This window comes from Papio anubis, chromosome 13, assembly GCF_008728515.1.
Source record: "Papio anubis isolate 15944 chromosome 13, Panubis1.0, whole genome shotgun sequence".
Lineage (NCBI taxonomy): Eukaryota > Metazoa > Chordata > Mammalia > Primates > Cercopithecidae > Papio > Papio anubis.
The window spans coordinates 35,533,697-35,558,111 of record NC_044988.1 but is presented as its reverse complement, the minus strand read 5'-3'; the positions used below and the strand labels follow the sequence as shown (position 1 = coordinate 35,558,111).

The 24,415-nt window shown below is 38.0% G+C and overlaps 1 protein-coding gene across 8 annotated transcripts in view; it reads right to left on the bottom strand.

Moving 5' to 3' along the window:
* Window positions 1-511: 511 nt before the first annotated feature.
* The window catches only part of UHRF2 (ubiquitin like with PHD and ring finger domains 2), a 99,138-nt gene continuing 75,234 nt past the window's right edge, over window positions 512-24,415 (bottom strand). For 4 of the 8 annotated variants that reach the window (XM_021927506.2, XM_031654219.1, XM_031654217.1 and 1 more), the window contains 8 exons: window positions 20,288-20,392; window positions 13,368-13,474; window positions 9,945-10,107; window positions 9,144-9,284; window positions 7,375-7,471; window positions 6,549-6,706; window positions 2,893-2,991; window positions 512-1,530 (listed from right to left, as the gene is read on the bottom strand). In XM_021927506.2, the coding sequence (XP_021783198.1) occupies window positions 1,384-1,530; window positions 2,893-2,991; window positions 6,549-6,706; window positions 7,375-7,471; window positions 9,144-9,284; window positions 9,945-10,107; window positions 13,368-13,474; window positions 20,288-20,392 (1,017 nt within the window). In that variant the 3' untranslated portion in view covers window positions 512-1,383. Of the gene's footprint in view, window positions 1,531-2,892; window positions 2,992-6,548; window positions 6,760-7,374; window positions 7,472-7,497; window positions 7,537-9,143; window positions 9,285-9,944; window positions 10,108-13,367; window positions 13,475-20,287; window positions 20,393-24,415 lie in introns of those variants that run through there. The other 4 variants (XR_004177863.1, XM_031654220.1, XM_031654221.1 and 1 more) reach the window with 4 other exon arrangements.

Below are 24,415 nucleotides of genomic sequence, written 5' to 3'. Positions count from 1 at the left end.
AGCAAGCCTCAATCTCGAAAAAAACAAACAAACTGAGGGCTGGGCACAGTGGCTCATGCCTGTAATCCCAGCACTTCGGGCGGCCAAGGCAGGCAGATCATGAGATCAGGAGATCAAGACCATCCTGGCTAACACGGTGAAACCCCGTCTCTACTAAAAATACAAAAACAAAATTAGCCGGGTGTGGTGGCAGGTGCCTGTAGTTCCAGCTACTTTGGAGGCTGAGGTGGGAGAATGGTGTGAACCCAGGAGGTGGAGCTTGCATTGAGCCAAGATTGTGCCACCGCATTCTAGCCTGGGCAACAGAGCAAGACTCCATCTCAAAACAAACAAAAAAACTGAGGAAGAAATCTGTTCTGAGTGCTTAAGATTTCATGCTGGTTCTCACTACCAGCGCAAAGTAAAAAAAATGTTTCAATAGAGATACACAATGAAAAACTCCAGAAATACAGGATCCCTTAGAACTGGTAACATAAGCCAGACAAGTGTAAAAAAGTAAAGCAAAGAGCTGTTTTTCTGATCATAAAATATTTATTAAGGTATACTTTAGGGAATATAGTGAATATAAAATTTAGGATCACAATATGAAGCAATTTCAAATCCTCTCAAAGGTCAGCACAGCCCTCAAAACTCTGCAGATGTAAAACCACTGGTGAGACACTAAAAGCAGTTCGACTAGTACAGAAGTGGATTTTCATGAACATTTACAACTAGAGCATGAATACCTCTTTTAAGTGCAAAACCACACCACATTACACTAATGCAGCAACAATGCATTCATTATTGTTCTCATTAGTCATTAGTAGTCAACTTGCATAAAACACCAGAAAAAAGCACAATGGAGTTCACAAAGTGGGCTAAAAAAATGAACCTGTCCTTGCAAAACACACATTGTAATGGAAGAAGAGACGTTAAAAAAGTATATGCACACTATAGAAGCTGTGTTCATTCCAAGGATCTCAAGTGTCATTTCCTTTTCTGTAAAATCAAATTACAAGAACCAGGCACAACTAATATTTGGGAGGCAGTGTGTAGCTAAAATTTCATTTAACTAGTTATTCAATGATTTTTAAAATCCCCATAAATCTTTTCTGTCCTGAGGTAGTTGCAAAATAAATCATAACTTGGATATCAACTAGAGCTGAGGCTTTGAGTTTTTACTCATTAAAACTAGTTGTTACAGGAACTACCTTTAGATATTTAAAAGACAGTTGAGAAATGGGCCTCTTACTACACACACAAGATGATGGCTATGTGGGAAAGAGGATTAGCTGCTTCAGAACGTGAGAGATACAGTCCACCATTTCTTCCACCCTCCCCGCCCATTTTAGATTCTTTATTGTCCAAAAAGCCACCATGAACAACACAGTGAAAGCAGACAGATCATCGTCCTTTGCTGTAGCCAGGGAAGAAAAGGTCAAGTAGAGTCTGCAGAATCTCATTGGGAATCATGATGTAATTCTGGCCAAGATCATGCCGGCAAGCAGGGCAGGAGAAAACCTGTGCCTTAAAGGAGCGCTGTAGGCAATCCTATGGTAAAAACAAAAACATCCAATTTAATCTGAGCATAAAGCATGTAAGTACTCAGCAACTTACGCTTTTAAATATGAACCAGACACTGGTAATGAGGGAAATGTACAGAATGAACAAACATAAAGGCTTGAATCTGCACTATGGAAAAGCCTACAGTCATGGCTTTAGTTTCATCTCTGGCAGATATTCTCAGACTTCAGGTAAATTATTTAATTTGTGCGTCAGTTTCCTCGTCTACTAAAATGATGGAGTTAGAGATTACATATAGTTCTCACTAGCCTAATCTTTTGGGTTAGATTTTAACCCTGTTGTTTCTAAACAGAGCCCTGGGGGAGGCAGGGGAGAATCAGGATTCCCTTGCTTAGAAATGAATTTTATATTTTACCAAATCACTTAACATATGGTGAGTCTTCCAAAAATATACTTAGCAACCAAGCATGGTGGCTCATACCTGTTATCCCAGCACTCTGGGAGGCTGAGGCAGGTGGATCACCTTAGGTCAGGAGTTCAAGACTAGCCTGGCCAAGATGGTGAAACCCTGTCTCTACTAAAAAACACAAAAATTAGCTGGGCAGGGTGGTGCATGCTTGTACTCCCAGCTACTCTGAAGGCTGAGACATGAGAATTGCTTGAACTGGGGAGGTAGAGGTTACAGTGAGCCAAGATCGCATTGCTGCACTCTAGCCTGAATGACAGAGCGAGATTCCGTCTCAAAAAAAAAAACCCAAAAAACAAAACACACACACACACACACACACATATATATACATTTAGCAGTACTAAATACATTAAATATATAGTTAATCAACTCAAGATCAGGCACAAACTCATTTGTAGATTTGTTTCCATTTTATAAAAGAAACTGAAGTTCTGAAGTTAGGGAAACATAATCACCACTGGGTAGAGCAAGATTCAAACCTTGGCTTGACTAAAACACACACTTTCCTTTTACACCACACTGAAAACACAGTATTCAGTTCATCTGGGCGTGATGCTAGATATAACTGTTTTATATCATTTATTAATGAAAACACTCCAGTTTGCACTATAATGTATAAAACATACAAGTTATTACATAGACAAGAGCAATGACCTCTTACCTTCTTTCCCATTTCAGCCCCTCCTCAAAATTCCAAACATGACAGAATACCTCAAACGATATATATCTGAATTATTATTACTATCTAATTAAAACATGCATTTACCACCAAGACGTAACTAAATGCTTCTTAACTAGAAGGTTCCACAACTATCCTGCTTCATGGAAAATGTTTCTTATTCTTAGCATGCTAAGAACAGGTATAGAGATTAGTGTGCCTTCATGCCTAACAGGGAAAATGACGAAGGAATTCCACTTACTTTACAGACATTGTGGAAGCACTCAGTTGTCACAGGCTGGTAAACTAGCTCCTGGCAGCAAACACACATAAAAGATTGTTCCAATTTTTTCAGAAAATTCTACAACAGTACCCAAGGATAAGGAAAGAAAAGTTAGCAGTTCATAAAATTCATCTATTGTATATTTCAAAACAGCTAGTAGAGAATGATTCAAATGTTCCCAGTATAAGGAAAAGATAAATATTTATAGTGATGAACATTCCAATTACCCTGATTTGATTATCACATGTTATATGAATATATCAAAATTTCACATGTATCCCAAAATATATCCATTATTTAGCAATAAAAATGTTTCAGTCACATTTAATGTCTTCTATTTAAAAAAATCAAGTAGTCATGATTGTAACTACCTGAGAAAAGCAAACTTATATAAAGAAACCCCATTCCACACACGTTAGTTTTAAATCATAGTATTAGGTAGGAAAAGTTGCAAAGTCAACATATGATGTTAAAAAGTCAATGTCCCTCTAAACGTCACATTCCAGGGATAAACTATTTTTCACTTAAAAAAATCATGGGCAGCTTGTCTCAAGGTCATTACATACTGACTGCCTGTTTTCAAAAAGCTGTTCTGCACAGTATTCTAGTGTATGAACATGTATTATCTATTCAATCTTCTGCTGTTATAAACCTTGAATATTTGTCTCTTGGAGCTTGAAAAACAAAACAAAACAAAACAAAACACTAGGAAACAATACTCTGTAGTATCTAATACCACACACAAAACATTTAATTTCCTAGGATTATTCTGTGATATTTTACCTCAATCCTAAAATCCCATACCTTCCTGATGCTAATATTTACTTACGGTAGGATGAAATTATAAAAAGTAGAGACACCTAAAGTAAACATGATCAAATGGATACCCTATATTCTTCAAAAGCCATTACTGGCTCCATTTCATCTTGGCTGTTTGTTTTTTTAAGCTAGAAGTATTTTTTTGCTAAATAGTCATAAGGACAATCCTTCAGTTATTTTAGGTAGTAAGGGAGTGCATTTCATATTTATTTTTTATATTAATAGAAAAAGTAAGGCTGAGCACGGTGGTTCACACTTGTGATCCCAGTACTTTGGGAGACCGAAGCAGGTGGATTATCTGAGGTCAGGAGTTCTAGACCAACCTGGCCAACATGGCAAAACCTGTCGCTAGAAAAAAACACAAGAAATTAGCCAGGAGCGGTGGCAGGTGCCTGCAATCCCAGCTACTTGGGAGGCTGAGGCAGGAGAATCACTTGAACCCAGGAGGTGGAGGCTGCAGTGAGCTGAGATCATGCAACTGTACTCCAGCCTGGGCGACAGACCACGATCCCGTCTCAAAAACAAACAAACAAAAACCTTACAAGTTTCAAATTTAAAAATCAAATGTCACATTTCAAAAGATGTCTCATATTAACTGATTTATGAACATGGATCATTAAAGTCAAATGCATTATGGACAAAGTATTACAAACACATTTTTAAAACACGGCAATTATGGGGAGATGCTGAAAACTTTATACCAGGTACTCTCTCCCTAACAAATTCCTTTGTTAATGACCAATATTTAACCTGGTACTTCCATAGTTCCTATAATATGGGTATATCTAATAAAGGTATTTTGAGTTACAGGTAGCTACAATGTGCTAGGGACTCATCAACAGTGGTAATAAAAAGGCAGTCTGTGCTCTCCTGGAACTTACGTTCCTACAGGAGAGTAAACAAACAAAAAACAGTTTCAGATAGTAGTAACTGATGAAACAGAGCAAACTGACTCACGCCTATAAACCCAGCTACTTGGGAGGCTGAAGCGGGAGGACTACCTGAGGCCAGGTGTTCAAGATCAGTCTGGGCAACATAGTAACCCCATCTGTGTGGATTTTTTTAAAGTGAATTTTAAAAAGAGCTGCTATTTTAGAAAGGGAGGTTTGGGAAGACCTCTCTGAGGAATCTCTATTAATGCAGACTTAAAGGATATGAAAGAGTGAGACACATGAAAAGAGAATTCCAGTCAGATAAACAGTACGTATGTAAAGGCCCAGGGGCATCAAGATGTTGAGGGTGTATAAATAAAACAGTGACCACTGCAGTCAAGCAATCTGGGCACAAGAGTAAAAGAGGAGACCACAGATGTAGATAGGGCTCCTGATCACAGGGACTTTGGAATGAGTTTGGACATAAATACATATTCACATATGTATTTATTTAAAGTTACTGTTGGCTAACACCTGTTTTTTCTGGCTTAATAAATGTGTTCCTGGCCTATCTGAAGAGAATGGGCATGAAACTTGTCCAGGGCAATAGTACATAACATCCAGAGTAATCACTAGCAGCAAGGTCACAATAATATGACCCAGACAGGTCAGATTCTGTCACCAGTGGGATACCACCCATAGAGAAGACAATTTTCACATGTACTCAGGTGGCTTTTTCCTCCATCTGTAATTGCTTCTTTCCCACCTACAGTGGGAACTCACCTCAGTTATCACTAACAAGCAGTATCTTTCCCAACCAGAGAATAATTAGGCTGATTAACAACTGCTTCCTGTATCTTAATTTTCTGTAAGTGAAAAAAATGAGTGTGACCTAACAAAGACTCTCTTTATGCCTGGGTGTCCTGGCTAAAATACAAGTAACACTTCTCAAAGTGTAATCACTTTCCTCTGCCCTGTAAGCATGTAAGCCTCATTTTGCCAAGGATAACTCTATGTATCACATTTATAGACAAAGGAAATAACAATTCCAATATAAATCCAAATGATATTTGATAAATTTCAGCATTTCTAAAAGTTTAAAAATCATATTTTAAAAATTCTTCCTTAATAATAATGACTATCTCTCACAAAGGAAACGCTGTAGAGTTTTTGTGTTGCTGCTTTAAGTCTAGATAGAAAAGACATACAAAGACATACAGACATAGGGGCACATCAACACTTTGGAGAGAAAGAAAACAGAAAAGTAATTGTATTATAAATGACAAGGGGTCAATATTCAAAAGAAGATTCAAATTTATAAGTAAAATTAAAGACACAATAAGTGAGTAAAGAATGAAGAGACAGTTCATATTTGAAGCCTCCAACTTTAGGGATTTGATAAGAAAGGCTTGCTTGCAAAACACAGCTTAACACGAAAGCCACACGTTAATTAACTATGTGATTTGTTTTTACTTTAAAATTATGTGATTAAGAAAAAATGAAAAATTTAAAAACATAAAATACTTAATAGATAATCTGGTTAATTTTACCGCTTAGTTTAACATGTAGGTTTTGAAAATTGTGCTGAACTGCTTAAGACTTATGCTGTTAAGTAACCTTGAACTGTAACAAAAACTTTTGTGGCGATTTTTAGATTAAACTGATCATGTTTCACAACTGAAAATTCTTCTGAGAACAGTACCTCCAAGTAAAGTAAGCTTGGGCATAGAGAAGTCAAAATCCAGCATTCTAAGAGGTTTAAAGTAAATTTAGGAGCATGCATATGAGTTGCCTTAGATTATTTCCGAAAGGTAGTGGCACTGGATGAGAAAATCAGATAAAAGGATGAAGTTTTGACTGACACGTGAAAAACATACTTCATGAGACAATTATTTATCATTTGTTAATATCAGAATGTTATTATTTTTAAAAATCTTCACATACTGGTCCTTCCACAAGATGTGCAAGCACTTCATCCCACAGTTTCTGGTTTTGACAGTCTTCTCTGATGAGATGTTGCTGCTGAGGAGTTAGTTGAAAAGCCTCAATTGCTTCTGCTGAATCTGATGCTTTGTATACTTTGGAGGCGCTTGGACAGTCATCTAGATTTATTTTAAAAATGTATCAGCAGACTTACAAGTGGTTCTAAGCAGAACTATGAAACAAAAGAGTTAACTGGCACAGGTAATGTTTAGCAGAAAGATAACCAACATAAAACAGCATCTAATTTCCCCTAAAATTTAGGATATTGTTAATTCCTGCTATTTGGCTCTGACACTATTAAAATAAACAAATGATCCATCTTCTACCACCGCCCTCCCCCAGCCAAATCCTTTGCTTTCATTTCTTGTAAGTCTCTCAATTTATTTTCTTAATATTTCTCTTTATTAAAAAGTATGTTGGCTGGATGCAGTGGCTTCCACCTGAAATCCCAGCACTTTAGGAGGCTGAGGTGGGAGGATCCTTTCAGCCCAGGAGTTCGAGACTAGCTTGGGCAACATGGAGAAACTCCATGTTCTAATACAAAAATTAGAAAAAAAAACCCTGGCTAACACAAAAATTAGTCAGGTGTGGTGGTGTACAGCCGTGGGCTACTCCGGGGGTTTAGGTAGGTGGATCACTTGAGCCCAGGAAGTCAAGGCTACAGTGAACCAAGATCTTTCCACTGCACTCCAGCCTGGGTGACAAGAGTGAGACCCTGTCTCCCAAAAAAACAAAAACAAAAACAAAAAAAGGATCTTATTATTTATATTTTGCAATCATTACCTACCATCTGAAATTGGCCTTTTTGTGGTTCCACTGGGCTGCTTCTTTGACTGTCCTTTAGTCTTCTTCCCTTCTTTATCTGAAGGGTAACCTGCTGGATACTGATGGGGGAAGGAGGCAGAGTACAATGTAGATTTAAGCTTCACAGAGAAGGGGAGTTTAGATCCTGGTGAGAAATTAAAAGGGAGGGGAGGACTACACTTGCCCCAAACTGAAAAACTTTACATAAAAGAAACAGACAGAGGAAAAGAATTCAAAGCACAGGTAACTATTAAAATCCCAATTTCAGTGTAAAATCACATAGCTGTAACTACTAAGAGATTCCATTTTATAATACACTGATCTTAAGTTTCAGATCTAAGAAAGGTAAGTCTTCAGGAGCTGTGATTAGATTTCTTTAAAGTGTAAGGAAAGTAGAATACAGATATGAAGGTAAATGAGAACCAATCACAGAGCACAACAGATAGAAAGCAAATAGATTGGATCATAGTAAATTGTGGAGTTGATCTAAAAAAATATCAAAAACATTAAAGGTCAAACTTCTCATCTCCTAAAGTAAGAAGGAGCTTTTAGAAAACCTAAAGCAACTAAATTACTAAATCTTCCATCAGCTAAGAGTTAGACTTGAAGAAATACATTCTATCTATTATCCTTATGTTTCAATGGCTACCTTTGAGGGGGTGGGTGGGGTGGCAGGAGCATGCTTTGTAATAACAGTCATGCTTAAAGCACTGTTATGTTTCAGGTCTCAATGACTAGTACTCATCATAGCAGATGGGCTCACATGCTTCTGATCACAGTTTCAAATCTAACCTATCTAGAACAATGCTCTCAACAGGGACATCTGAAAAATCTTCTGAAAGTAAATTTGACGAAGTTTTTTTTATATTAAAAAGAATTATTTTAGTAGTTGTTTTAGCAGCTGATGGTCTTATTTTCAACAATCAATTCTATGAGTTTAAAAAGACAACAAAAACAGAAACAGACTTGCACTAGAAGACACACACTCACCTGCATGGGTGGTCAGACACTTGCCCATAGTTCAGTCCCTACACATGCAGTGTGGGCAGAGCCAGGGGAAATGATAAAGCTGGCAGTTTTTATGGGAAGCACAACAATGGGGAATGATGGGAGATGAACTTAAACCATGCACTGAAGTCAGTGTCAGGGACAAATTCTAGGGTATACAGGCAGTGAAGGGGAAATGCAGCCATACCATCCACTATGCATACAAAATCAACGAAGTCTTTATGGGTTAACAGCAGAGCATGGGCAAAGGGGAAAAAAGGCAAAGCACTAAAGGTGGTGGCAGAGCAGGGAAGCAGCTTTGCGGGGGAAGAGAGAAAAGGGGTGAGGAAAAGTGAGAAAGGGAGAAAGCAGACCACTCTTATAAAGTCACCTCCCACCCTTCCCCTACCAGACAGACATCCCCTGTGCCCTCTAGGATAAATGTGCTTTTCCAGGGCCTCCTATACCTACATTTTATGAATCCCTTTCCCTCACACTTCAAGTCATTTCCAAATTGATTTGGAAATACTTTACTTTTAAAATTAACAAGTCCAGCTTTTCCCAGGCACAACCCTTGGTCCTAGGGCAGTCTGACATCTAGGATACCACCTTTTCTCTTCTTTTCCTCTATTTGCATGATCTTATTCCTCACCCCTTATAGTCCACCAATCAATTGCTGTGGGTTATATCCAGTGTTAAGGCATGTAGATAGTGGAGGTATATATTTTTATGAACACATAGGTAGCTAGACAAATGTAATCTAACCTGTAAACGTAGACATAATCTCCTTGACCGTTCTATTCCTTCAGAGGTCCAAGGAGCAGGTTCAACATCATCTCTTCTTAAAAGATAGCGCCAAACCAAGAATCCATGGCTTGATGAAATCTCTGGCCAGTATTTCACCACCTAAATTACAATATTTCAGTGCCAGTTTGAGATTTAAAGTTTAGGCTTATTCATCACATTAGTGGTATCAAAATAATCTTTGCCAGAATTAAATGCAACTTCTGAATATACTGCTTTGCTGTAAGGATAGTAAGTCAAGAATATTCGCTAAAACATTTTTGACCTAATTCCTATCACAGTACTTCCCATATGAGTACAGACTGCTATAAAGTTAAGAGAGTAACAGGATTATGCTAATTAACAGAATTTTGTATAGTAAAGATGGCAGCAAATGCCTCTTTTTAAACAAAGAATGCAAATCTATTATTATAATGTGCTCTGCTTTGAAAATCTATTACAACTAAAATTATTCTAAAAAGATATATAAAAATCAAGCTATACAACAGCCAGTTACTTAAATGGCTTTATTACAGAGAACATACATTTTAAAAAAAAATCTTAACCCAAAATATAACTCTGCCCTTAGGAACTCGAAATAAGCCTTAAAAGTAAAGTGCTAAAATTAAGAGTTTGCTTTATGCATCTGTTAAATTTCCAGAAAAAGTAGCAATATAAGATGGCTACTGTTTCCTCGAGCCCACCCACAGTAGTCCCTTGTAACAACCCTGCCTTGAAAGCCCAGGAAGAATGACAAACAAGATGTCATGCCAGATAGAGCACCTTATAAATGCCATCATATCTGTTGCCTTCTTCAGGAGCATATTTGCTGATCTTCCTCCCTTTAAAACTGCGTATCACTCTGACTGGCTTACCAGCTCTCCAATTCCGAGACTCTGCTCCAATTTTATCATCCAATGGAGCATCACAGTTTAGGGCCAATGCCCTAAAAAACAACAAAAAGGTCTTTATACCACGTAATTTTTCTTTAAGTATACAATCGAGTCATTAGCTCAATTAAAAGGTGAATTATACCTTACCTGATGGTTAAGATTCTATGATTCTTTCCATATTATTCCAGATAATAGGATTATGCTTTCCCCCACCAGCAGAGAAGACAAATCAGTTTTCTGATGTCACCCCCAAGCCAGGGGATTGGTTCTCAGATAGCCTGTAGGGTTCTTCTGAAAGTAATAACATCTGTGCCACGTATAATAGAAAACAACTAGAAATACATGGAATTTTTCTTTAAATAACGTTTGTTGGGGGAAGGGAGAACGTTGGAAAACTAAAGCAAATGATTGTTTTAATAGTGATCTTTGATAAGGGTGTGAGGTAAATTGCTGGAATAATGTAGAAAGAAATCCAGAAATATAAATTTGTCAGCAAGGCACAAATGACTTTCCCAGGTCTACTTTCCACATTCCAGACAATAGAGAATCCTTAAAGTTTAAAAGATATTAAGAACAAGTGCTGTATGAGAATATTCTTTAAAGGCCTCCATAAAAAGATAAATTTCAATAAGCCTAAAGCATCCAAATGTCTGTGCTAATGAAAATGAAGATTTCTGGCTGCTTGAGATCACTACATTTTACTGATAATACATGGTCAAAGAGGAACACCGAATTGGAAGCAGCACCTGACTTAGCTGGAACTTAGTATGTGCATTCATCACCTAACAATAGTAAATAATGAACTTATTAGATGTCAGAAGACCTTTCTCTTGGGAGAACCTAGTTGTATCAAAATCTGTATTTAAATTATTTTTAGTATTTTAAAATAACAATTTTAGAATCAGTTTAAAATTAGCATTTTCCTCTAGGACACCTATGTCTTAAATGAAAAGAAAACACTGAGAACACTTAAGGTTTAAAAAACAAACAAAAATCAGAATTATACCCAATCTGGTGAAAGCAGATATGACATAAAATGTCTTCAGGGTTTAATTCTTTGTATGCAGGCTTAAGTTAAAAAATAGACTCCAAGAATATGACTAACCTATTGAAAAGAAATATAACTATAGTTATACTTTTAGTGAGTAAATAAACTTAAAAATTTTGTTTTAAAAATAACTTATATAGTAGCTGTGGTCGAAGAGTTTAAGCTTACCAAGTTACCTTTTTTTTTTTAATCTAAAAGGAAGATGGATTACAATTCTGGAAGGTAGAAAAAAATATAGCCATCGACTCTAGGGCTAGTATTACGTCTTACTTACAGAATATCTATTGACATATTACACATATTTTATCCTAAAGAGCTAGGGTAAGTATTACCTTCGTGTCACTGAATGGAATGCTTTAGTGCTCACAGATACCTTCAGTTATAATTACTGCCACCACTAACTGGCACTGTCAACTCACTTCTGACTTCAGATAATCAGGCTATTCAAGTATATGAAAATAGTCCAAGAGGATGAAACTAGGCAATACAGCAACAGAGCTCCTCCATTAATCTATCTGCAGCTCAATCAGTCAGGTGCCTCTGACTGCCCTGATAAAAGATGCCCAGATTACTTTGCTGCCCTCTTCAGTTTCTTAAAGTTGGAAGAGCTGGGATGAAATAGGAATAAACTCAGAAGTAAGAAGGCGTCGAACTACCTCCTAGCAAATAAGCAAAAATGAATTGAATCATACACTGCTGGGAAAAGAGTATACTATGGGTCAGAGCAAAGGGTCTCTCACCTCAGTTTTCATGTTTGTAAGACATACAGGTACCTTTGCCCAAGCACTTTTACAATCACAAGGTGTATTCACAACTTAATGTATAAACTGACAGACGGGATGTTAAAGTCTCTCTGATAATTCAATCCTAAATTGTTTTCAGTTGATACTTCATTTTCACTATCTCCTCTTTATAGCAAACATTTTTACTATTTGTGAATTATTTTTTAATGAGACTGTAGCGGTACTTATTACATTGTCCAAAAGCGTGAAAGGAATCTAACATGTACATTACAACGGTGGGTGGTTATGAAGGAAGTTCCTTTCAAGCAAAACTATCAATTATTAAAGGGAAAAATAATTTTCAGATTTGACAACTTGAAAGAGTCCTTTTGTAAATGTGAGATACATTTTCATTGACAAAAACACATCAAAATATTTATTTTAAGACATTCTTCTTGAAGGACTGCTTTCTTGCCAGAAAAGAAGAGCTAAGCTCCTGTCTCAAGAATGTTTTCACCAGCAAATCTGACCTGTCTCCTCTGCTGGTTCAGTAAAAATAATCCTACTGTCAGAAACAATATAGAACACATGAAAACAGAGATTCTATGTAAGCTGATCCACATGAAAGTCTTGAAATCATACTGGTATATTCTTTACATCACACAGTAATCAGAAATTAAGGGGACACTACTTGAAACTGAGTGATTTAGACTCAAAGTGAAAAACACTCATTTTTACTCAATCCACAAAATACCCTTAATAATAGGATATAAAAGCTGTTAACGTTATGAAATGTTCACAAACTATATGGGATATGACAAACTATAATGCGATTTTTGCTATCTGGTGGTCTGGGTTACTTATTAATATTGGTATTAGCATGCATTTATAAAATAAAACATTTTGAAATTAATAAATTTTCTGTACACACGGGAGCTGAGATGTCATTAGTATTTCTATAGAATAAAAGTCAGCACACGGTGGCTCTTTTGTAATGTCTTAAGGGGATTTAGTTAGAAAAGATCACTTTTGTAACTAAATGAACATTCCCTTTAACAACTCTTAGAAGATATCTTATTAGCAGACATCCTAAAAGTACATTCAGTACAGACCTGATTAAGTTACCTTATGCTTCATTTATGTACATAAATGTGGCTCTCAAACATAACTTTATTTCACGTTACTAAGTTTACTCTAAAAAGGAGTTTGTCACTTTTAGCTTTGACCAATGGGGCAGTAGACAAGCCACGTTATTCTCAATTTCGCTTAAATTATACAGGCTCCTTTCCTTCAAAGTTGTGAACTTTTTCAAATGCATACCACATGTGTTCAGTAAGACTAGAAATTATGGCATTTAAAAAACAACAGTATAAAGATATGTTAGGATGCTGATAAACAATTACGTAATCAGGCACTGGAATTTTAATTTCAGATCTTTAACTCCCAGTTTCAGATTCTCCTCTGCAATATAAGTTACAATTTATAGTCCTATGATGAAACTTTTATTCAATGTTCAAATTCTAAACAGCGTTTACAGTAGTACCTGTTCATGTTTGTTAATGTTTGATCAGCTGAAGGTGCGCCAATTCTTTTATTACCAGCAAGATTTTTACCACCGCTTCCAGTGTATGTGAACTCATCACCTCGGTCCTGTCAGAGAAGATTTTCTTTATTAAGAAAGCTAAACCCAAGTATAATTTCACCAATGCTTATTTCAGAGTCAAAACATTTCATTAGGATGTTATGAGTTGACGTTTTCTCTTGAGGCATCTCCCAAAATAATGCAAAATTTAAATGCAATCTTGTGTGTAGTATACCTTCAAGTTACATAACTTGACCTAACACTTTAAATTATACTTTCCAACATCTCCAAATATGGTTAGACTCATGCTATATATGTAGTAATATTTTACTACAATAGAATGTTACAAACAAGGTAAGGTCTTATGGGTTTAAATATTATATTTTATTCAATTCAATGTTAAAACTTAACAATACTAGCTTGTAGGTTCTTTATAGATAACACCACTTCAACAAACACTCCATAACCAGATTTCCAACTGACATCTACACCATACCGAAGTGTGCTGTCTCAAATTTCAAATTCTGGCATTGACAATAAATAAGTACTACAAAGCAAGTTTACCTAAAAACTTCGTATTCAATTTTTCTTTGTTTTGGAGACAGAGTCTTGCTCTATCACCCAGACTGGAGTGCAGTGGCGCGATCTCGGCTCACTGTAGCCTCTGCCTCCCGGGTTCAATTGATTCTCCTGCCTCAGCCTCCCAAGTAGCTGGGATTACAGCAATGTGCCACCATGCCTGTCTAGCTTTTGCATTTTTAGTAGAGATGGGGTTTTGCCATGTTGGTCTCAAACTCCTGGCCTCAAGTGATCCACCTGCCTTGGCCTCCCAAAGTGCTGGGATTACAGGCATGAGCCACTGAGCCCTGGCTTTCATATTAAAATTCTAACAGCATAGTAAGTTCCCTTTATTTCATACTCTGCGGATTCACTTATATCACATTCAGGTAAAAAAAAATTGCCTCCCATTAAGAAATTTGGAAAAAAATTTGAAAAAAACTAAAAGTAGTATAAAGTATCTACTAAATGTAAAAAAAAAAAAAAAGCCAAAAGATGTTACATGCACTAGCTCTCCAATTACTTCTATAGCAGCTACAAATTTATATGGATATTATTGTCTCTATCTGATTCAGTACTTGAAACAAATTAAGAAAAGTAACTATCAGTGCACAATTAATTCTACTAACACTAGCAAAATAGTGATTCTTTAATGCAAGATCATTTTAATTAGTTTAGACAACTTAGACAATGTTTTGTGTCTACCAAATTCTTATTATAGAAGTCAATTATTTATACTTTGTTTTTTCCTCGGATTAAAAGCCACAACTAAAAATCTCATGGTCTTACAGTGTTTTTATTGGTCCAAAACCCTTAAATTTACTTTCACTTTTTGTTAATCCAATATTAAGGTCTACATATTTTTTAAACAAGGTATTACGAAACTTAATCTTTAGTATGTATTCTATGAGAAGGAATTCTAATAAATACGTACATCTAGAACAGTTTAGAATACTTCTTAAACTGATCAAAACCAGTCTTCCACCCGGTATCTGGACAGACTCCACAATATTCATATTCATAACTCTGTCAACTTTTCAAGTTATTATGGGAGTGCCATAAAGAAAAAGTAATGGAAAGTAAGAGAGCATAATAAGACAAATGTAAGCTAAATAGTATTTAAAACATTTCTGATTATTCTTCAAGCAGCAAATCAAGGAAACATGGCTAAAATTTCGTACCTTTAACTCATTTGTACTTTAATCATTACATCAACAAAAACATTATATTACCACAAGGGAAAAAACTGTCAGACTGTAAGAGCTCAACCAATATTATTTCAGACTATTTTTCCTATGGAAAGGCCAGGCGCAATGGCTCATGCCTGTAATCCCAGCACTGTGGGAGGCCAAAGCAGAAGGCCTGCTTGAGCCCAGGAGTTCAAGACTAGCCTGGGTGACATAGCAAGCCCTTGTCTCTATTAAAAAATAAAATAATCAGCCTAAATTTGTTGCATCTTCTAGTCAATGATCCATTAAATTGTGCCTGGGAGGCAGTAGCCTAAACAAGTTCTAGTGCCTGGGAAGAGCTCACATAAAGCAGCTCTATCTACACAAGGGACACAGCACTGCCCTGAAGTAACTCAGTTCTTCAGTTATTCCCAACCTCTATTCTTCTCCCAAGCTGCTAAAGCAACTGCCTAAGACAACAAGCTAGATGCTCCTATTCTTGCCATCATCAAGATCAGGTGGAAGACCTTTATACCAAACTTCTCAGCCTCCTCCCTATAGGACTATCAGATAAATAATTCCAAAGCACAATGAAGACAAACATTCCCCAAACTCCTTTAATGATTTAATTCAAGGCTGTCTAGACCATAGCCTCAAAGTTTACCAATACCTCTCATAATACCCTTTACATCTCTGCAAAACTGTACCACTGCTAGTATAACACACATCTACTACTAGGGGGTTAGGTGGTGTTAGGAAAAGCATTTTACATATAATTAATTCATTTAAACCTCACAGCAAGCCTTTAAGTACTATAAATCTGATTTTACAGATGAGGCAGAGGTTCAGTAAATCACCTAAAATCACACAACTAGGAAGAGAGATGGCTCCACACCCAGGACACAAAACCAAACAGACTCTGGCTTCAGAGTCTTCTCCTGAACACTGAGCAAACTACTTCTCAAGACAACTGAGAGAATACAGATCATCTTTGTGGGTCCTCACTTCTCAAAAGAGGTCACCAAAATACAGGGCACTAAAACTGGCATTTGATTAATTCCTAAGTTACTAGGCTAAAATATTAACTCAGTTATCAGCAGGTACGTAAGAGTATTACATCCATTCAACCAGACTGAATAAAGACCACTGGCTTCATGAAATTTATACCAAATTCGAGAATTCAGGAAATGTTTTTCTTAAATGTGAATAGTTTATTCAGGTTTCCTTTTCCTAATCCTATAGATATACTTGCCTACAATAGAATGATCAAAAAGTTGAAAATGCTTATAAAATATATAAACATCTCCAGATACATTTTAGCTGTCAATCAAGGCCTATATGTCACCTTAGTCCTAAAATTCTTCTTCACATCATTTAACAGACTTGACTATCTAAGACAACTAGCAGTTCACCAGTACTTATCTGCACAAATGTTTTAACATTTGACCAGTAACTATATTCAAAAACATGGAAACAAGAAAATAAACTTCATATATTTAAGATAACATTCTTTTCTTTTTTTTAAAGACAGAGTCTCACTTTGTCATCCAGGCTGGAGTACAGTGATGTGATTTTGGCTCACCACAACCTCTGCTTCCTGGGTTCAAGTGATTCTCCTGCCTCAGCCTGCCGAGTAGCTGGGATTACAGGCATGCACCACCACGAATGGGTAATTTTTGTACTTTTAGTAGAGACGGGGTTTCATCATGTTAGCCAGACTGGTCTCGAAGTCTTGACCTCAAGTGATCAGCCCACCTCAGCCTCTGAAAGTGCTGAGATTACAGGCATGAGCTACTGTGATTCGCCCTATTTAAAGTAATATTCTGCTACAGAGAATATAACTAACATTTCAGTCCATGCTATGTGCAAAGGGCTACATAAATTATCTCATTTAATGTAATCATCTTCCCGACATAAAATACTACTATTTCTTCTTTTTACAGATGGGGAAACTGAGTTACCAGAGTTAAATAATTTGGCCCAAGTTTCAAATGCAACAAATGTCAGAGACCAGATCAAATACAATTGCCCAGACACTAAAAACAATTGTTAGACTACATTTCTAGTTATTTATAAAGCCTTTAAAAAATTCCAAACGCTGACTGTATTAAACTATACAACATCTTTTTGTATTTCTGACAAATACATAAAGATATAGCTTCAAAATATGCATGCTAAAGAAGTATGCAAAGGATGAACCTAAATATTTCCATTTTCATTTACTTTGCCATGTTAATGTAAATGCACTGCCAAATCTGCCTTTCAGAAAGACAGCAAGTTTTTCTATTTCTGTCTGAAAACATACTATATTTTGTGTTCTCCGTAACTACTCGAATTAATTCATCTTTATAATAATCCATGAAAGCAAGTAAATACCTGAAGACCACATATCCGATAAACAGTAAAAAAACAAAAAACAAAAAACAAAAAACCCAACAGAAAAAGACCAAAAAACCTGAAGAGCTATACTACTAAAGAGGCTACACAGATGGCAAATAAGCAAATGAATGACGTCCTACAATAAGCTACCACTACACACCTCTCAGAATGGAAAAAAAACCAAAAACCAAAAACAAACGAAAAAACCCAGCAACAGTGAATGCTGGTGAGATGCAGAGAACCTGGATCACTCATATATTGCCAATAGGAATGTAAAATGGTACAGTCACTGGAGAAAACAGTCTGGCAGTTTCTTTAAACAACTAAACATGCAACTGCCACATGTGACCCCGGAATTGCACTTCTGGGGCATTCATCCCAGAGAAATAAAGACTTATGTTTACAAAAAACCTGTTCACAAATACTTACTGTAGCTTTATCTGTAATAGCTAAAAACTCAAAAGAACCCAGCTGTTCTTCCACAAGTAAATGATTAAATGAACTGTGGTACATCCACACCACGGACTAGTACTCAGCAATAAAAAGGAATGAACTATTGATACATGCCACAATCTCCAGAGAATCATGCTGAGTAGAAAAAGCCAGTCCTAAAGGTTAATATATGATATACCACATAATTTCATTTACAAAAATTCTTGAAGTGACAAAATTGCAGGAATAAAGAAATGAGGCTGGGTGCAGTGGCTCACGCCTGTAATCCCAACACTCTGGGAGGCTGAGGTTGGCAGATCACCAAGGTCAGGAGTTTGAGACCAGCCTGGCTAACATGGTGAAACCCCATCTCTACCAAAAATACAAAAATTAGTCAGGCATGGTGGTGCATGCCTGTAGCCCAGCTACTCGGAAAGCTGAGACAGGAGAATCACTTGAACCTGGGAGGCAGAGGTTGCAGTGAGCCGCTGTACTATAGCCTGGGCAACAGAGTGAGACTCTGTCTCAAAAAACAAAAACAAAAACAAAAACAAAAAGGCTCAGCACGGTAGGTCATGCCTGTAATCCCAGCACTTTGGGAAGCCGAGGTGGGCAGATCACCTGAGGCTAGGAGTTCGAGATCAGCCTGGCCAATATGGAGAAATCCCATCCCTACTAAAATACAAAAATTAACTGGGTGCCTGTAATTCTAGCTATTCAGGAGGCTGGTTGTAGTGAGCCGAGATGACGCCATTGAACTCCAGGCTGGGCGCCAAAAGCAAGATTCCATCTCAAAAAAAAAGAGAAAAGATTAGTGGTTGTCAGAGGTTAAGAAGCAGTGGGGGGCTATGTCTGATAGTGTAGCTATAAAAGGGCAACACAACAATGGAAATTGTGATAATATAAATGTTCGGCCCCTGACTGTACAGTGTCAATATCCTGGTTCTGATACTTTATTATATAGTTTGGCAAGATGTCACCATTGTGAGAAACTGGGTAAAGGGCACAGGATCCCCTTCCCACCTTTTTTTTTTTTTTTTAAAGGAGACAGGGTCTCGCTCTCTGTTGCCTAGGCTGGAGTGCTGCAAGGGCACGATCATGGTTCACTACAGCCTCGACCTCCTGGGCTCAAGCAATCCTCCTGCCTCAGCCTCCTGAGTAGCTGGGACTACATGCATATGCCATCACACTCACCTAATTTCTATATTTTTTGGTAGAGACAGGGCTTTGCCATGTTGCCCAGGACTGGTCTTGAACTCCTGAGCTCAAGAGATTCACTCACTTCACCCTCTCAAAGTGCTGGGATTACAGGTATGAGCCACTGTACTCAGCCCTCTGTATTGTTTCTAATGCTACATGTGAATCTACAATTAACTCAAAATAATAAGTTAATTTTTAAAAATAAGCTCTATAGCTCTAACACTGGAACCCGTTTTTATTTTTTTAAAAGAGAAAACTTAAAGAAGAAGGACAAAAAAAAGCTCTATAGAGGATGGGCACCGTGGCTCACACCTATAATCCCAGCAGTTTGGGAGGCCAAGGTGGGCAGATCATCTGAGGTAAGGAGTTCGAGACCAACCTGGTCAACAAGGCAAAACCCCATCTCTACTAAAAATACAAAAATTGGCCAGGTGTGGTGGCTCACACCTGTAATCCCAACACTTTGGGAGGCCGAGGCAGGAGGATCACCTGAGGTCAGGAGTTCGAGACCAGCCTGGCCAACGTGGTGAAACCCCATTTCTACTAAAAATACAAGAATTAGCAGGTGAGGTGGTGTATGCTTGTAATTCCAGCTAGTCAGGAGGCTGAGGCAAGAGAATCACTTGAACCCGGGAAGAGGAGATTGCAGTGAGCCGAGACTGTGCCATTACACTCCAGCCTGGGTGACAAGAGCAAAACTTCGTCTCAAAAAATAAAACATAAAAATACAAAAATTAGCCAGGTGTGATGGTAGATGCCTGAAATCTCACGTACTTGGGAGGCTGAGGCAGGAAAATCACTTGAATCCAAAGGCAGAGGTTGCAGGGAGCTGAGATCGCACCACTGCACTCCAGCCCAGGTGATAGAGCGAGACTCTCTCTCAAAAAAAAAAAAGGAATAAAAGCTCTATCAAGAATGTGAGTGTTTTCCTTATAACATAATAACAACACATATAAGTCAAATCAGTACATGTAAAGAATAAACACTGTCAAATGATTTACTTTCTAACATGTATAAAACTGATTACTTCAACAAAAAACTGCTAAAAAGACACAGCAGTATTTGATGTATCCTAGGCAAAGCTATTGTATTTTACAAATGATCAAGGCAGGTACTAATGAGTAAGGTTGTATAATGACTTACGACTTCATCCGCAAATCCACCAGCCAGGACAAGAGAATAAGCCCCATCATTACTTCGACCATGAATTCCACCAACATGGGGTCTGTGAACACCTGCTTCGCTCACCTATAAAACAATTGAAGAGTCTCAAAATACCTCTGAACAGTTAGTTAAGATACATTTACAAAATGCTTTCATATATATTATTGGTACCTAAAGAACAAAGTTCTCACAGAGTTCTATCTTTTGCTCTCTCATTTTAAATCTCCTCAAACATATCCTTTAGGTTCTGAGAATTCTAAAACTGATTGGGTAGAATTCTGAGTTGCACAATAACTAGTAAACAATCATCTTCTGTCTATTGGAACTTCCAGCTCAACTCAGCTAAAAGAGAACTATCAGCAGTCTGTATCGTTTCTCTCTTATTTCTAGTCTTGGATAGTGGCTCTGTTGCCTGCCTAGTTTGTGAAGTCAAAAATGCAGGAGTTATTTTTTAGCCCCATTCTTCTCCCTTATTCCTCAAACCCTTTTGGTTACAAGGATTGTTGATTTTACCTCCTAAATTTCTCAAATCCATCTACCTTTACTTCCACTGTTCAATATTAGTTTGAGTCTCAGTTTAAGTCATGAATGTTTACAATAGATCCTTTTTTACTGCCTCTAGTTTTGCTTCTTCAAACCCATCCTATCTATCACAAACTGGATGATTCTTTTAAAAACAATTCTGCTTTTGACATTAAGTGGTCACATAGTATTAAACCCAAGTCAACATGATTTATTACCCTCTCTAAATATGGCTCCTATCTATTTTTCCTAGCCTTATCTACAGCTTCACCTTCAAGGAACATATATGCCTGAGCCAAAACTGCTCAATGTTACCCAAACATGCTATCCATTTCTACTTTACTCATTTCTACTTCAATGGCTGACTGCTTTTCCCCTCGTATCTTCATTCCTGCCTCACTGAAACAAGTATCACTTCTTGGTGAACTTCAAATTCCCTGAGAAAGGTATTGTAGTTCATCTGTTTGTCATACAATTGGGTCTTTAAAAATTTTTTTTGGTAGAGACAGGGGTCTCACCATGTTGCCCAGGCTGGTCTTGAACTCCTGGGCTCAAGCAATCCTCTTGCCTCAGCCTAACAGTGTTGGGATTACAGGCATTAGCCATCATGCCTGGCCAATACAATTTTCTTAGTAGAGTAAAAGAAGCTGAAATTCAAGCTTGCACAAGAATTTGGGGTGGCGGGGAAGGCACTTTAGAAGCTTTTAGAAGCCAACAAGAAGTTGATAGCAACAGAACCTGGAAAGGTTTTGGCTTTTGAAATACCTCAGCAAAAGGGACCATTTGATTGCCCCACCTCATCAACCCTGGCAAAAATAATCTGTTTTTCCTAAAGCTTCCCTTCTTTCTAAATAGCAAATCCATCTCACTAGTTGCTCAGGAAAACAACCTCATAGTCATCTTAGACTATATAAGGAGGCTTTCGGAGTTTAGAAAATAAATATGTGACAGACAGGTATATGAAAAAAAAGCAAATAAAAAATAAGGTGATTAGAAATACACAAAGTGTATTTTAACTATATTTATAGTATTATATTCTATTTGTATACAATATTTTATTGTATTTATAGATCCAAAGTCATAATAACCTAAACTTTGAATACCGGTTCAACCGAAATTATAATACAACTATTGCAAAGATAAGAGAACACAGACAGTATTAAACTAAATGTTTCATCTTCCACAGAAAAAAGTTAATATGGCCGGGCATGGTGGCTCACGCCTGTAATCCCGGCATGTTGGGAGGCCAAGGCGGGTGGATCATCTGATGTTGGGAGTTTGAGACCAGCCTGACCAACATATGGAAACCATGTCTCTACTAAAAATACAAAATGAGTTGGGCGTAGTGGCATATGCCTGTAATCCCAGCTACTCGGGAGGCTGAGGCAGGAGAATTGCTTGAACCCGGGAGGCTGAGGTTGTGGTAAGCCGAGATTGTGCCATTGCACTCCAGCCCGGGCAACAACAGCAAAACTCTGTCTCAAAAAAAAGAAAGAAAGAAAGAAGTGAATACAACTAAAAGATGAATTAAAAAAAAAAGTATAAACACATTATTTATTAATAGAAGTAAGAAGGTAGGGCCGGGCACAGTGACTCACACCTGTAATCCCAGTACTTTGGGAAGCTGAGGCAGGAGGGATTGACCCCAGAGACTCAAGATCAGTCTGGGCAACATGGTGAAACCCCGACTCAAAAAAAACCCCACAAAAATCAGCTGGGTGTGGTGGCATGTGCCTGTAGTCCCAGCTACTCTGGTGGCTCAGACTAGAGGACGGCTTGAGCCCAGGAAGGGGCTGTGATTACGGCACTACAGCCAGGGACTGGGGGGGGGGGGGGGGGGGGGGGGAGGGGAGAGGGGGAGGAGGAGGAGGAGCAGCAGGAGGAGGAGCAGCAGCTGCCACCGCCAAGCTATAATGCCAGTGCTTTGGGAGGCCAAGGCTGGAGCACTGCTTTAGGCCAGGAGTCTGAGACTAGGCTGGGCAACATAGCATGACCCGGTCTCTACCAAAAAACAAAACAAAACAAAACACAGCCAGGCATGGTGGTATACGTCTTTACATCTTTAGCCTTAGCTAGGTGGAATGATCACCTGAACCCAGAAGTTTGAAGTTACAATGAGCTGCAATTGCTACTGCACTCCAGCCTGGGTGATAGAGCAAGGCCCTGTCAAGACAGAAAGAAAGAAAGGAAGGAGGGAGGGAGGGAGGGAGGGAGGGAGGGACAGAAAGAAAGGAAGGAGGGAGGGAGGGAAGGAAGGAAGGGAAGGAAAGGAAGGAAAGGAAGGAAAGGAAGGAAAGGAAGGAAAGAAGGAAGGAAGAAAGGAAGGAAGGAAGGAAGAAAGAAAGAAGAAAGAAAAAGAAAGAAAAAAGAAAAAGAAAAAGAAAGAAAGAAAGAAAGAAAGAAAGAAAGAAAAAGAAAGAAAGAAAGAAAGAAAGAAGGTAAATGCATAGGAGACAACTAAAATTTTTATGTGGCTGCCTCTGAGAAACAGAAAATAATGATTAAGCTGGGCGCAGTGGCTCACACCTGTAATCTCAGCACTTTGGGAGGCTGAGACGGGTGGATCACCTGAGGTTGGGAGTTCGAGACCAGCCTGACCAACATGAAGCAATCCTGCCTCTACTAAAAAAACAAAATTAGTCAGGTGTGGTGGTGCATGCTTGTAATCCCAGCTACTTGGGAGGCAGAGGTTGCGGTGAGCCAAGATTGTGCCATTGCACTCCAGTCTGGGCAACAAGAGTGAAATTCTGTCTCCAAAAAAAAAAAAAAAAAAAAAAAAAAAAGTGAAAAGTAGGGCATGTTTTTAAAATATAAATTATTTACTAGTATTTAATATATACATAGCTTTTTAAGTCATTTTTATGTATTACAGTTGGTCCACAGGTTCCACATCTGCCAATTAAAGAGAGTAGAAAATATCTGGGGAAAAAAATAGATGGTTGTGTCTGTACTGAATCTGTCCAGACTTTTTCTTGTCATGATTCCCCAAACAATACAGTGTAACAACTATTTACACAGCATTTACGCTGTATCAGGTATTAATAAAAAAGCATACAGGAGGATGTGCATAGGTTATATGAAAACACTGCACCACTGTATAAAGGATTTTTTTTTTTTTTTTTTTGAGACAGAGTCTCGCTCTGTCACCCAGGCTGGAGCGCAGTGGCATAATCTCGGCTCATTGCAACCTCGGCCTCCTGGGTTCAAGCAATTCTTCCGTCTCAGTCTCCCGAATAGCTGGGATTATAGGCGCTCGCCACCACATCTGTCTGATTTCTGTATTTTCAGTAGAGATGGGTCTCACCATGTTGGCGAGGCTGGTTTCGAACTCCTGGCCTCAAGTGATCTGGCTGCTGTGGCCTCCCAAAGTGCTGGGATTACAGGTGTGAGCCACCACACAAGCCTGAGCTTGTGTGCAATTTGAACATCCACAGACTTTGGTGTCTATGGGGGATCTTGGAACCAATCCCCACAGATACCAAGGGATAAGTATATGTTATCTAAATTTTATAATTATATTAAAGGTCTGAGTACCAGGGCCATTCAATATAAAACTTAAAGCCAGGCCGGGCGTAGTGGCTCACG